The 13,175-nt window shown below is 39.0% G+C and overlaps 1 protein-coding gene across 3 annotated transcripts in view; it reads left to right on the plus strand.

The window, feature by feature from the left end:
• BRCC3 (BRCA1/BRCA2-containing complex subunit 3) overlaps positions 1–13,175 on the plus strand; it is an 86,096-nt gene that overhangs the window by 16,126 nt on the left and 56,795 nt on the right. For all 3 annotated transcript variants that reach the window (XM_055437950.2, XM_055437952.2, XM_055437951.2), the window contains 2 exons: positions 2,565–2,653; positions 4,201–4,256. In XM_055437950.2, the coding sequence (XP_055293925.1) occupies positions 2,565–2,653; positions 4,201–4,256 (145 nt within the window). The remainder of the gene's footprint in view (positions 1–2,564; positions 2,654–4,200; positions 4,257–13,175) is intronic.

The following is a 13,175-nucleotide window of genomic DNA, read 5'->3' on the forward strand; positions in this document are numbered from 1 at the left end:
TTGGATCTCCTTGCAGTCCAAGGGACTCTCAAGAGTCTTCTCCCAATACCACAGTTCAAAAGCATGAATTCTTTGGTGCTCAGCTTTCTTTATGGTTCAACTCTCACATCTATACATGACTGCTGGAAAAACCATAGCCTTGACTAGACGGACCTTTGTTGGCAAAGTAATGTCTCTGCTTTTTAATATGCTGTATAGGTTGGTCATAGCTTTCCTTCCAAGGAGTAAGTGTCTTTTAATTTCATGGGTGCAGTCACCATCTGCAGTGATTTTTGGAGCCCCCCAAAATAAAGTCTGTCACTGTTTCCACTGTTTATCCATCTAATTGCCATGAAGTGATGGGACCAGATGCCATGATCTTAGTTTTCTTATGTTGAGCTTTAAGTCAACTTTTTCACTTTCCTCTCTCACTTTCATCAACAGGCTCTTTAGTTGTTCTTCACTTTCTGCCATAAGGGTGGTGTCATCTGCATATCTGAGGTTATCAATATTTCTCTTGGCAATCTTGATTCCAGCTTGTGCTTCCTCCAGCTCAGCATTTCTCCTGATGTACTCTGCATATAAGTTAAATAAACAGGGTGACAATATACAGCCTTGACGTACTCCTTTCCCGATTTGGAACCGTATAACAATTTGGAACCATTATACCACAGGCTGATAATATAGCTGATCAGACCATATGGGAAGACCATAATCTTGACAATATGGACCTTTGTCAGCAGAATAATGTCTCTGCTTTTCAACGCACTGTCTAGGTTTGTCATAGCTTTCCTGCCAAGAAACAGGTGTCTTTTATTTCATGGCTGCAGTCACCATCCCCTTCTGTTTGCCATGCAGTAATGGGGCTGGAGAAGGCAATGGCAACCCACTCCAGTACCCTTGCCTGGAAAATCCCATGCATGGAGGAGCCTGGTAGGCTGCAGTCCATGGGGTCGCTAAGAGTCAGATACGACTGAAGCAACTTAGCAGCAGCAGCAGTAATGGGGCTGGATGCCATGATCTTAGTTTAATATTTAGTTTTAAGTCAACTCTTTCACTCTCCTTTCACACTCATCAAGGGGCCCTTTAGTTCCTCTTTGGTTTCTACTATTAGAGTGGTATCATCCACATATCTAAGGTTGTTGATGTTTCTCCCGCCTGTCTTGATTCCAGCTTGTAACTCATCCATCCCGGCATTTCTCATGATGTGCTCAGCATATAGGTTAAACAAACAGGGTGACAGCAGACAGCCCTGTCGTACTTCCTTCTCAATCTTGAACCAGTCAGTTGTCCCATACAGGGTTCTAAATGTTGCTTCTTGACCCTCATACAGGTTTCTCGGGAGACAGGTAAGATGGTCTAGTATTCTCATCTCTCTAAGAGCTTTCCACAGTTTATTATTATCCACACAGTCAAAGGCTTTGGTGTAGTTGATGAAATTGAGATAGATGTTTTTTTGGAATTCCCTTGTTTTCTCTATGATCCAGCGAATGCTGGCAATTTGATCTCTGGTTCCTCTCCCTTCTCTAAATCCAGCTTGAACATCTGGAATTTCATGGTTCACGTATTGTTGAAGCCTAGCATGCAAGATTTTAAGCATGACCTTACTAGCATGGGAGATGAGTGTGGTTGTCCGATGGTTAGCATATTCTTTAGTACTACCCTTCTTGGGAATTAGGATGGCGACTGATGCTGAAATTGAAACTCCAGTATTTTGGTCACCTGATGCGAACAGCTGACTCATTGGAAAAGTCCCTGAGGCTGGGAAAGATTAAGATGAGATGGCTAGATGGCATTGCCGACGCAATGGACATGAACTTGGGCAAACTTCAGGAGGTGGTGAGGGACAGAGAGCTTGGCATGCTTCAGTCAGTGGGGTTGCAAAGAGTCAGACACGACTGGGTGACTGAACAAGAGCAACAATAGCTGATTCGCAACGTTGTGACAGCTTCAGGTGGACAGCAGAGGGACTCAGCCATCCATATACATGTATCCATTCTCCCCCAAACTCCCCTCCCATCCAGGCTGCCACAGAACATTGAACAGAGTTCCCTGTGCTATAGAGTAGATCCTGTTGGTTATCACTTCTATACAGTGGTTTCCTAGGTAATAGTTTGACACTGCCATTCTATACAGTGGTTTCCTAGGTAATAGTTTGACACTGCCATTCTTTAATATCAGGTCTAATATATTCACTTCTTTAGAAGCTGTCCATCAAAAGTTTATTCTCAGAAATCTTTTTTGTCTCCTTTCCATGCCTTTTTATTTTCTTTTGGAGTCCTCCTGCAAGGAATTATCAAGTGTTTTGGGGCTAACAAGTTTTCCATCTTCTTTCTACACTCCGTTTCATAGCAGGGCTAGTCATGGGCTAGGCAGCCTAGAATCATTAGTACATTTTATTATTTAATTGCTGACTCCTATAGTATTTCCCTAATGAAGGAAAAAGCTTATACTTTGACAAGAGTATTGTCATTCCAATATATCCCTGTTGTCTTTTTAGAATCTGAATCCTGGGTATCTTTATATTTTCACATCTGGGAGATAGAGTTCACTGACAGTGGATTTTTATCTTTGTTTCTTTGCAGATGTCCGCACACAAGCCATGTACCAGATGATGGATCAAGGCTTTGTAGGACTTATATTTTCCTGCTTCATAGAAGATAAAAATACAAAGGTATTGTGTGTGTGTGTTTCTCTGTGGATATAGGCATGTAGGCATGTGCAGGTATAAACACAGAATAGAGAAAGATCTTTGGGAACTTGCATAGTATGTTCAGGGAAGGTTTCAATGAGCAGAGTCATTGACTCAGGACCTGAAGACAGTGAGGGAGCAAGTCTTGCGGATTTCTTGGGGGAAGAGCATTCCAGGCAGGGGAAAGAGCCAGTGAAAAGACCCTTTGGTGAGTGTGGAACGTTTGGGGGGACATCGAGGAAGGCAGTGTGGCTGCAACATGACCCTCTGTCCCAGCTTGCCTTCATCAGTCCCAGTTTTACCCCATTGACCCCAGTCTCCTATTCAGGTTACACCTTTCCTTCTTGGAAGTATCCTGGTTTGGATGAGAACTCATGTGCTCATCCTCCAGTGAGGTCTGGGGTGGGGGGTGCTGGTGGGGACACAGGGAAGGAGGGGATGCAGAATCCATGATATCCATGAAACCAGTTAGGGAGAAACTGCAGTAACTGGGGAAGAGATAATGGACATTTGACTATAGCAGTAGGAGTGGAGTCATTGAGAAGTGGCCAGATTCTGTATATTTTTTGGTGGCTAATCATAGTAACAAGTGACACCATTTATCACATATGGTATGGCACTTAGTCCTTACGTGTTTGACATAAATATGCTCAGACCCTGACAATAGCCTCTGAGGGTTATTATCATCCATATTTTCTGGAAAAGTAAACTGAAGCTCAGAGTAGTTAAGCAGCTCAGTCAATGGCTAGTCTTGCCATTCTCGGGGAAGATCCCCTGGAGAAAGACATGGCAACCCACTCCGGTATTCTTACCTGAAGAATCCCATGGACAGAGGAGTCTGGCGGGCTATAGTCCATAGGGTTGCAAAAAGTCAGACACGACTGAAGCAACTTAGCATGCACGCCATTCTCTATTTAGAGTGCCTCTGTTTGAGTTTTATGTTCCGATCAAGAGCTTTTACTATGTGTCACTGCAAATGAAAAGAAAGTTTCACACTGCAAGTGTAAATTTTGCCAGCTCACCAAGTGTGTTCTGTTGTTTAGTACATTAGTTATAGTCTCAGGATCTATGTTCATAGTGAATAGTCTTCATAATATCACTCTTGTGAAAACATTAAAGTTCAGTATCTTGAACTTCATAGTTCATTTGAAATGCTTCTGGTTTTGGCATTATCAATTTATTGTCATTATAGATAGTTATAGAATCAGTTTGTCAGTTTCCAACAAAGGAGTCTGAATGGTCTCCTTCTCAGTTTCTTGGGTCTCGCATTTGTGACCATTTCTCTGCTGTCATATGAGCAGATGTTTCATTGTAGCCATTTCATGTTGACTATTTTATCCTTCTTACAGAAACTGATTAATGTATATTCCATCTTTAGAAATCTCTTCTAACCTTCCAGTCCCAGAGGGGCATTTGAGTTTTAGGTTACAGTCTACTAGGTTGCTGTACTTTTTCAATACTAATCCTCCGTGTGACTTTTATTTCTTTTTTTCTTTCTGTTTTTTTTTTGTTTGTTTGTTTTGTTTAAGACTGGACGGGTACTCTATACTTGCTTTCAATCCATACAGGCCCAAAAGAGCTCAGAGTAAGTATGACAGAGATATATGTATGTATTGGTGGGTTACTCTCCAGTCCAGGGAATTGATTGTTTTGTTCCACTTTATTAATATTTCTCTCATTAGTAAGATGCAAAGAATTGTGTAGTCTACTTATACTTACTAACATCTCTGTGAGGAGTTAGCATCTTTTTAGTATCTTGGATACTGGGTGTCTACAAAGTTAGGCTAACATAAGCAGTCTGGACATTGCAATTACATCATTACAGCCCTGTCCCAGATTTCCTTTCCAGTATTATTCTAAACTTGAGTTGAACTGTTAACTTTTCCTTTCTCTGATGAATTGTGAAACAAAGACTTGAGTATGCAGTCTTACAGATTTGTATAAGCTTTTGTGTTTCCTGTGCCATAAATTTGATTTTAGACTTACAGCATCTCACTGAAATGAAATTTAGTTCAAGCTAAATTAGCCAATACAGTATCTACTGTATGCCATACACAGTGGCATGCACCAAGTAGGCAGAGATGAAAGCCACATTCAATACCTCATTGGGAGACAGAAGCAAAGAATGCTTCAGATTTTTTTCTTACAGTATTGGTCAATTTCTTATAATATCATTGTTTGAAAGAGCAAAGACGTGGGGAAAAGAACAGATGTCTCTCAGTATAGTACTGATTAAATAAATTATGATGTATGTAAATAATAGAATAATATTTGGCTATTAAAAATAGGAGGAAGCTTAGGAGTGATACATAAACATCTCCAAGATACACTGTTAAATAGTAAAGGCAAGGTACAAGGATAGTATGTATAGAATGCTATACCATTCATGAAAACATGTCAGTCACCGCAGTAGAGAGGAAGTGGGAAGACTTCATTGTATTTTTACATGGGTTTGGAATGTTGAATTGTACACAAGGGTTATAGTTTTCATCACAGTAATAGATGTATGTGAATAAAAATACAGAATGGTACACATTTTATGATCAATAGTCTTACTCCTCAGGAGGAACAACTTCTTTCTCCAAATCTTGTTTTTAGTTCTTCTGATATTTCCTTTGACATCTCTAAATAACATACTTTTGATATTCTTTCTTGATTTACTATTTTTAGATATAAACTCTTCTTCTCACAAAGGAGGATTTAGCCCACTGTTACTGCCCCATCTCCATTCTGCCCAGTGTAGTTATATTCCTCCTTTCTGTTCTTCTGTTGTTACTTTTCTAACCTTAAGTAGTTTGCTGCTTTATTTATCCTATCAACAGCAGATAACAGACAATATCTTTTGACTTCCTACTGTTACTGACAGATTGAATCAGTATTCAGAAACATCTCAACAAAGACACTTCCAAGACCAGAGGACTTCACTGGTTAATTCTGCCACCCAGTTAAAGAAGGATTAACACTAATCCTTCTCAAACTCTTTCCAGAGGCCAAAGATGCTGTTGGATTCAGTGTGGTAGTATTTTGTTGAGGATTTTTGCATCTGTATTTATAATAACATTTTATAATTTTTTTGAGATATCTTTGTCTAACTAGTTCTTATGTTGAACATCATTTGTATGCCAGGGTAAATCCCACTTGATCATGGTGTATAATCTTTTTAATATGCAAAAATCCTCAACAAAAGACTACCATACTGAATTCAACAGCACATAAGAAAATCAGTTGATTAATACTCCACGTTAATAGAATGAAGAGGGAAAAAAAACACATGATGCACAAAAAGCATTTGACAAATTTAAAAGTCATAATAAAAACACTCAAAAAACTACGGATCTAGGGAACATGTCTCAATATTTATGGGCTTTTATGAATCCCACAGCTAACATTTTACTTAGTGGTGAAAGACTGAATGGTTTCTCCCATAAGATCAGGAACAAGACAGAGTTGCCCACTTTTATCACTTTTATTCAACATTTTACTGGTAGTTCTAGCCAAAACAACTAGGCAAAAACAGAAAAGGCATCCAAATTGGAAAGTAAAAAGTAAAACTATTTGCTGGTGATGTGATCCTATGTATAAAAAATGTTAAAGAAACACCCCAGAGCTACTAGAGTTGATAAACAAATTCAGCAAAGGTGCAGTGTTCAAAATCAGTTGTATTTCTATATACCAGCAATGAACCATCAAAAACAGGACACTTTAAAAGTCCATTTATGATGCCATCCAAAATAATAAAATACCTCAGAAAAAATTTAACCAATGGAAAGACTTGTAATGTTAAAACTAAGGATACATTGCTGAAAGGAAGAATACCTAAATAAACTAAAAGACATCCCTTCTTCATGAATCAGAAGAAATAATATTGTGAAGATGACAGTACTTACCAAAGATTCAGTAAAAACTGTATAAAATTCCAATGGCCCTTTTTCCAGATATGGAAAAAATGATCCTCAAACTCATGGAATTCCAAAGTGTCCTGAAGAATCAAAATATCAAAAAAGAAGAATCAAATTCGAAGAATCATACTTTCAGATTTCAGAACTTACTACAAAGGTTCACTAACCAAAGTTTGTGGATCTGGCAAAAGTAGAGACATAGAGACTAATGAAGTAAATAAAGCTGCTTATCTTTGGCCAGTTGGTTTTCACTAAAGGTGTTGATGTCATTCAATGAGGAAAGAAGAGTTTGTTCAATAAGTGGTGCTGGAATAACTGGTTATCCACATGCACTCGGTATAAAAATTGAATCAAATCAATGACCTAAACAGAAGAGCTAAAACTATAAAATGCTTGGAAGAAAACATAGGAGTAAATTTTCATAAAAGAAAATTTCTATAAAGAAAGCTGAGCACTGAAGAATGGATGATATTGAACTGTGGTGTTGGAGAAGACTCTTGAGAGTCCCTTGGACTTCAAGGAGATCCAACCCGTCCATCCTAAAGGAAATCAGTCCTGAGTGTTCATTGGAAGGACTAATGTTGAAGCTGAAACTCCAATACTTTGGCCACCTGATGCGAAGAGCTGACTCATTTGAAAAGACCCTGATGCTGGGAAAGATTGAAGGCAGGAGGAGAAGGGGACAACAGAGAATGAGATGGTTGGAGGGCATCACCGACTCAATGGACATAAGTTTGGGTAAACTCCAGGAGTTGGTGATGGACAAGGAGGCCTGGCATGCTGAGGTTCATGGGGTCGCAAAGAGTCAGACATGACTGAGCAACTGAACTGAACTGAAATTTTCATGACATTGGATTTGGTAATGGAATCTTATATATGACAACAAAAGCATGGATAACAAAAGAAAACAGATAAATTGGATTTCATAACAACTTTTCTGCATCAAATGACATTATCAAGGATGCCAAATGACAGCCTATAGGAGAAAATATTGCAAATCTGGTATCTGAATGAGTCTAGTATCCAGAATGTATAAAATGACACCTTAAAAATTGGCACAGGACTTGAATAGATATTTCTCCAAAGTAAATGTGCAGAAGGTCCATAGGCACATGGAAAGATGCTCAACATCATTAGTCATTTGGAAAATGAAAAGCAAAGCTATAACAAGATCCCACCTTAATCCACTGAGTTGACCATAATGTTAAAAATGGAGAATAACAAGTATTGACAAAGATGCGGAGAAATTGCAACCTTCAGGCATTGCTGGTGAGGAATGTAAAATGGTGAGGCTGCTGTGAAAAAGTATCAGGGGGAGGTTCTCCAAAAAGTTAAACACAGAATTCTCATATGACCTAATAACTCTATTCCTAGGTATATACCAAAAAGAATTAAAAACAGGTACTCAAACACTTGGACATGAACATTCATAGCAGCACTGTTCACAATAGCCAAAAGTTGGAAACGACCCAAATGTCCATCAAGTGATGAATGGATAAACAAAATTTAGTATTGATATATGCATTCAGTGGACTATTACTCATTGTAAAAATATGAATGAGGTACCGAAACATACTACAATGTGGAAGGATCTTGAAAACATTAATACTAAGTGAAGGAAGCCAAACAAAACAGGTCACATACTGTAGGATTTCATTTATATGAAGTATCCAGAATAGAGACAGAAGGACTGGTGTTTGGCATGGGTTGGTCAGAGGGAAGGATGGGGAGCAGTTGCTTTAATTGATATGGGATTTTATTTTGGGGTGATGAAAATTTTTTAGAACTACATAAAGGTTGTGGTTTTACATTTACTGTAAATGTACTAAATTCTGTTGAATTGTTGACTTTAAAATGGTTAATTTCATGTTATGTAAATTTCACCTTGAGTTTTAAAAATGGGCAAAGGACTCGAATTGCCACTTCTCCAAGGAGGATATACTGTGACCAGAGAGACAGCTGCCCAAAATCATTAGTCTTTAAGACCCGTAATGAGATACTAGGATGGCTATGGGCTTCCCTGGGTTGGGAAGATCCCATAGAGAAGGGAAAGGCTACCCCCTCCAGTACTCTGGTTTGGAGAATTCCATGGACTGTATAATCCCTGGGGTCGCAAAGAGTCGGACATGACTGAGAGACCTTCACTTTCTTTCACTTTCACTTTCTTGGCTTGCAGATGGTTGCCTTCTCATTGTGTCCTCACGTAGCCTTTCCTCCATACATGTGCATGACTGTTGTTACTTTGCATGTCCAAGTTTCCTCTTCTTATAAGGGCACCAGTCAGACTGGACTTGGACCCAACCTTAACTGTCATTTTGTTTTAATTACCTCTTCAAAGGCCCTTTCTCCAAATGCAGTCACCTTTTGAGGTACTGGGGCTTAAGGTTTCAACATTTGAATTTGGGTGGGGGGGGGCAAAAATCAGACCATAACAGGGAGTGACTGCTTAACAGGTATGGGCTTTCATTTTGGGGTGATGAAACTATTATAGAATTAGGTAACATTAATGGTTGAGAGTCCCTTGGACTGCAAGGAGATCCAACCAGTCCATCCTAAAGGAAATCAGTCCTGGGTGTTCATTGGAAGGACTGATGCTGAAGCTGAAACTCCAATACTTTGGCCACCTCGTGTGACGAGTTGACTCATTGGAAAAGACCCTGATGATGGGAAAGATTGAAGGCAGGAGGAGAAGGGGATGACCGAGAATGAGATGGCTGGATGGCATCACCAACTCTGTGGACATGAGTTTGAGTGAACTCCGGGAGTTGGTGATGGACAGGGAGGCCTGGCATGCTGCGATTCATGGGGTCGCAAAGAGTCGGACACAACTGAGCGACTGAACTGAACTGAACTGAATGGTTGCACAATATTGTGAATGTACAAGTCCCTGAATCACACACTTTAAAATGGTTATAGTGGTGAATTTTATGTTTTCTGAATTTTACCTCCAAAAAACAGAGCTGGAGAGACCTGTATATTAAAATAGTCATAATAGTCCTAGAAGTAGAGTTTAGTGCTGAAAATCCCCCTTTCCCCACTTCTGTTTAACTTTGTGCCTGCCTGAAGTCTTAGTGCAATAAAGCAAGAAATAAAAGGCATATAGATTGGAAAAGATAAATCAATCCCCATTTGCATAAGACGTGGTTGTCTGCATAGAAAATCCCAAGGAATTTATAAAGAAATTCCTAGAACTGTGATTTAAATGATATCAACAGGATGCAGCGTCAACACACAAAGGGAATATTTCTATATGCTAGCAATAGAAAATCAGAAACAAATTTTTAACACAGTACTACAAAAAATGAAACAGGTGTAAAAATGTATCAAAATCTATCAAATCTACATGCTGAAGACCACAGAATGTTGATGAAAGATATCAAAGAAAACCTAGTTAATTGGAAAGACATACCATGTTTATGGACTGGAAGACTCAGCAGATTAATAGTCAAGATTTCAGTTCTCAAAATAATCTATAGATTTAGAGCAATAGTCAAAAGTTCAGCAAGAGTATTTTGTAGATACAAACTGATTCTAAAATTTATATGGAAAGGCAAAGGAAGTTGAAAACCTTCATTTTGAAAAGGAAGAATAAAGTTGGTGGAATCACACTACCCAGTTTTAGGACTTATTATGAAATGATAATAATCAGGACACTGTGGTATTTATTAACGGATAAACACCTAGATTAGTGGAACAGAATCGTGTTCACAAATAGACCCGCACAAAGATTTTTGACAAAACTGAAGAGCTATTTAGTAGAGAAAAGACGACAGTTCGACTACCATATACAAAATAAACGTCAGTCTCAATCTTATACCAAACACAAAAATTTAAAGGGGTCATAGGTCCAAACTGAAAACAGTATGGAAGTTTTAGGGGAAAAGAGAAAATCTATAGAATATTGGGCTTGGCAGCAATTTTTTATTCTTGGAACTGAAAGCATTTTCCATGAACTCATTTGCAAGAGAAAAGCAAAGTCACAGATGTAGAGAACCAACTTTTGGTTACCAGGGGGAAAAAGGAGGGTGCAGATAAATTGGGAGATTGGGATTGACATATACATACTTTCTGTCACTTCATGGGAAATAGATGGAGAAACAGTGGAAACAGTGTCAGAATTTATTTTTGGGGGCTCCAAAGTCACTGCCGGAGAAGGCAATGGCAAGCCACTCCAGTACTCTTGCCTAGAAAATCCCATGGATGGTTGAGCCTGGTAGGCTGCAGTCCGTGGGGTCGCTAAGAGTCGGACACGACTGAGCGACTTCACTTTCACTTTTCACTTTCACACATTGGAGAAGGAAATGGCAACCCACTCCAGTGTTCTTGCCTGGAGAATCCCAGGGATGGGGGAGCCTGGTGGGCTTCCGTCTATGGGGTCACACAGAGTCGGACACGACTGAAGTGACTTAGCAGCAGCAGTAGCAGCAAAGTCACTGCAGATGCTGAGTGAAGCCATGAAATTAAAAGACGCTTACTCTTTGGAAGGAAAGTTATGACCAACCTAGATAGCATATTAAAAAGCAGAGACATTACTTTGCCAACCAAGATCCGTCTAGTCAAGGCTATGGTTTTTTCAGTGGTCGTGTATGAATGTACATGGGATGACAGAGGATGAGATGGCTGGATGGCATCACTGACTCGATGGACGTGAGTTTGAGTGAACTCCGGGAGTTGGTGATGGACAGGGAGGCCTGGTGTGCTGTGATTCACGGGGTTGCAAAGAGTCGGACATGACTGAGCAACTGAGTGGAGCAACTGATATATAAAATAGATAACTAATAAGGATCTACTATACAAAAACTAAGATCATGGCATCTGGTCCCATCACTTCGTGGCAAATAGATGGGCAAACAGTGGAAACAGTGAGAGACTTTATTTTCTTATCCTAAAGGAAATCAGTCCTGAATATACATTGGAAGGACTGATGCTGAAGCTGAAACTTCAGTACTTTGGCCCCTGATGCGAAGACCTGACTCATTTGAAAAGACCCTGATTCTTGGAAAGATTGAAGGCAGGAGGAGAAGGGGATGACGGAGGATGAGATGGTTGGATAGCATCACCCAACTGGATGGACATGATTTGAGCAAGCTCCGGGAGTTGGTGATGGACAGGGAAGACTGGCGTGCTGCTGTCAGTGGGGTTGCAAAGAGTTGGACACCACTGAGTGATTGAACTGAAAAGCTGAAATTGAATACAGCACAGGAACTCTTCTCAATACTCTGTAATGACCCATATGGGAAATGAATCTTAAAAAGAGTGGATATATATATTTAACTGATTCAGTTTGCTGTACACCTGAAACTAACACAACATTGTAAATCAACTACAATAAATATTTTAATAAACATTTTCCATAAAAGAAATATGTGAACACTTCATCAAAATTAAAAACTCTACAGAATGAAAGAAACTAAAGATAATGAAAACAGTAGCTACAGTAGGAAAATATTTCAAATCATTTATCTGACAAAAGACTTGTATCTAGAATATACAAAGAACTCAAGGAAACAACCCAGTGAAAAGTGGGCAGAAGATGTGAGCAGATACTTCACCAAGAAGTATGTAAGAATGGCAAGTAAGCATATAAAAAGATGAACTGAACATCACTGTTCAGGAAAAGATACGGAACCCTGTAAGTACTAGGGAAGTGAAAATTGAAACTGCAATGAGATACCCCTACATACCCATTAGAGTCACTAAAATAAAACTAACAGTGCCAAATGTTGGCAGGGATGCAGACTAGAACTCTCATGATGCTGGTGGAAATGCACAATGGTATTGTCACTTTAGAAAACTCTTTGACAGTTTTGTATAAAGTTAAATGTACTCTTAATGTGTGACCCAGGAGACTTACTCCATAGAGAACTGAACACAATTTCACACAAACCCTGTTTGCATATGTATATGTATGTATGTGTATGTATTTCTTAATTTATTCATAATTGCCACAAAGTGGAAGCAACCCAAATTCCTTCAGTAGGTGAATTGATTATGAAAGTCTAAGACTTCCATTGAAGAACTAATCAGCAGTAAAAAGGAATGAACTTAAAAGAAATTTACATTTAATTGCCTGCCTGGGATCTTGGTTGTAGAATGCAGGATCTTTAGTTACCGCATGTGGGATTTAGTTCCCTGACCAGGGATTGAACCCAGGCCCCCTGCATTGTGAGCTCAGAGTCTTAGCCACTGGACCACTTTGATAACAAGCAACAACTTGGAAGAATTTCAGAGTCTGACTGAGTGAAAGAAGTGAGTCTCCAAAGGCTACCTACAGTGTGATTGCACTCATATGATAGTCTCATATCAAAATTAAGAAATAGAAAACTTATTCAGTCTAATTACCAAAGTAGAGACTGAAAATGGTGATTAAGGATCTATGATTTTAAAAGACAGCCAGTTTACTTGGCTTTACAGCTGAATTCTAACCTTTGAAGGATGGATGTGTCTTAATTCAATTTCACAGATGATACAAAAAGCTTAAAAGTTCCTCCATTTTTAAAACAGCTAAAATAATTTTAACACCAAAACCCGGTTCGAGATAACATAGAAGAAAACTATTGACCCATCTCATATATAGATGTCAAACTTTAGAAAAAAATTCTCAA

Source organism: Moschus berezovskii, chromosome X (genome assembly GCF_049115385.1).
Source record: "Moschus berezovskii isolate FMDL1 chromosome X, NW_MosBer_1.0, whole genome shotgun sequence".
Taxonomy (NCBI): domain Eukaryota; kingdom Metazoa; phylum Chordata; class Mammalia; order Artiodactyla; family Moschidae; genus Moschus; species Moschus berezovskii.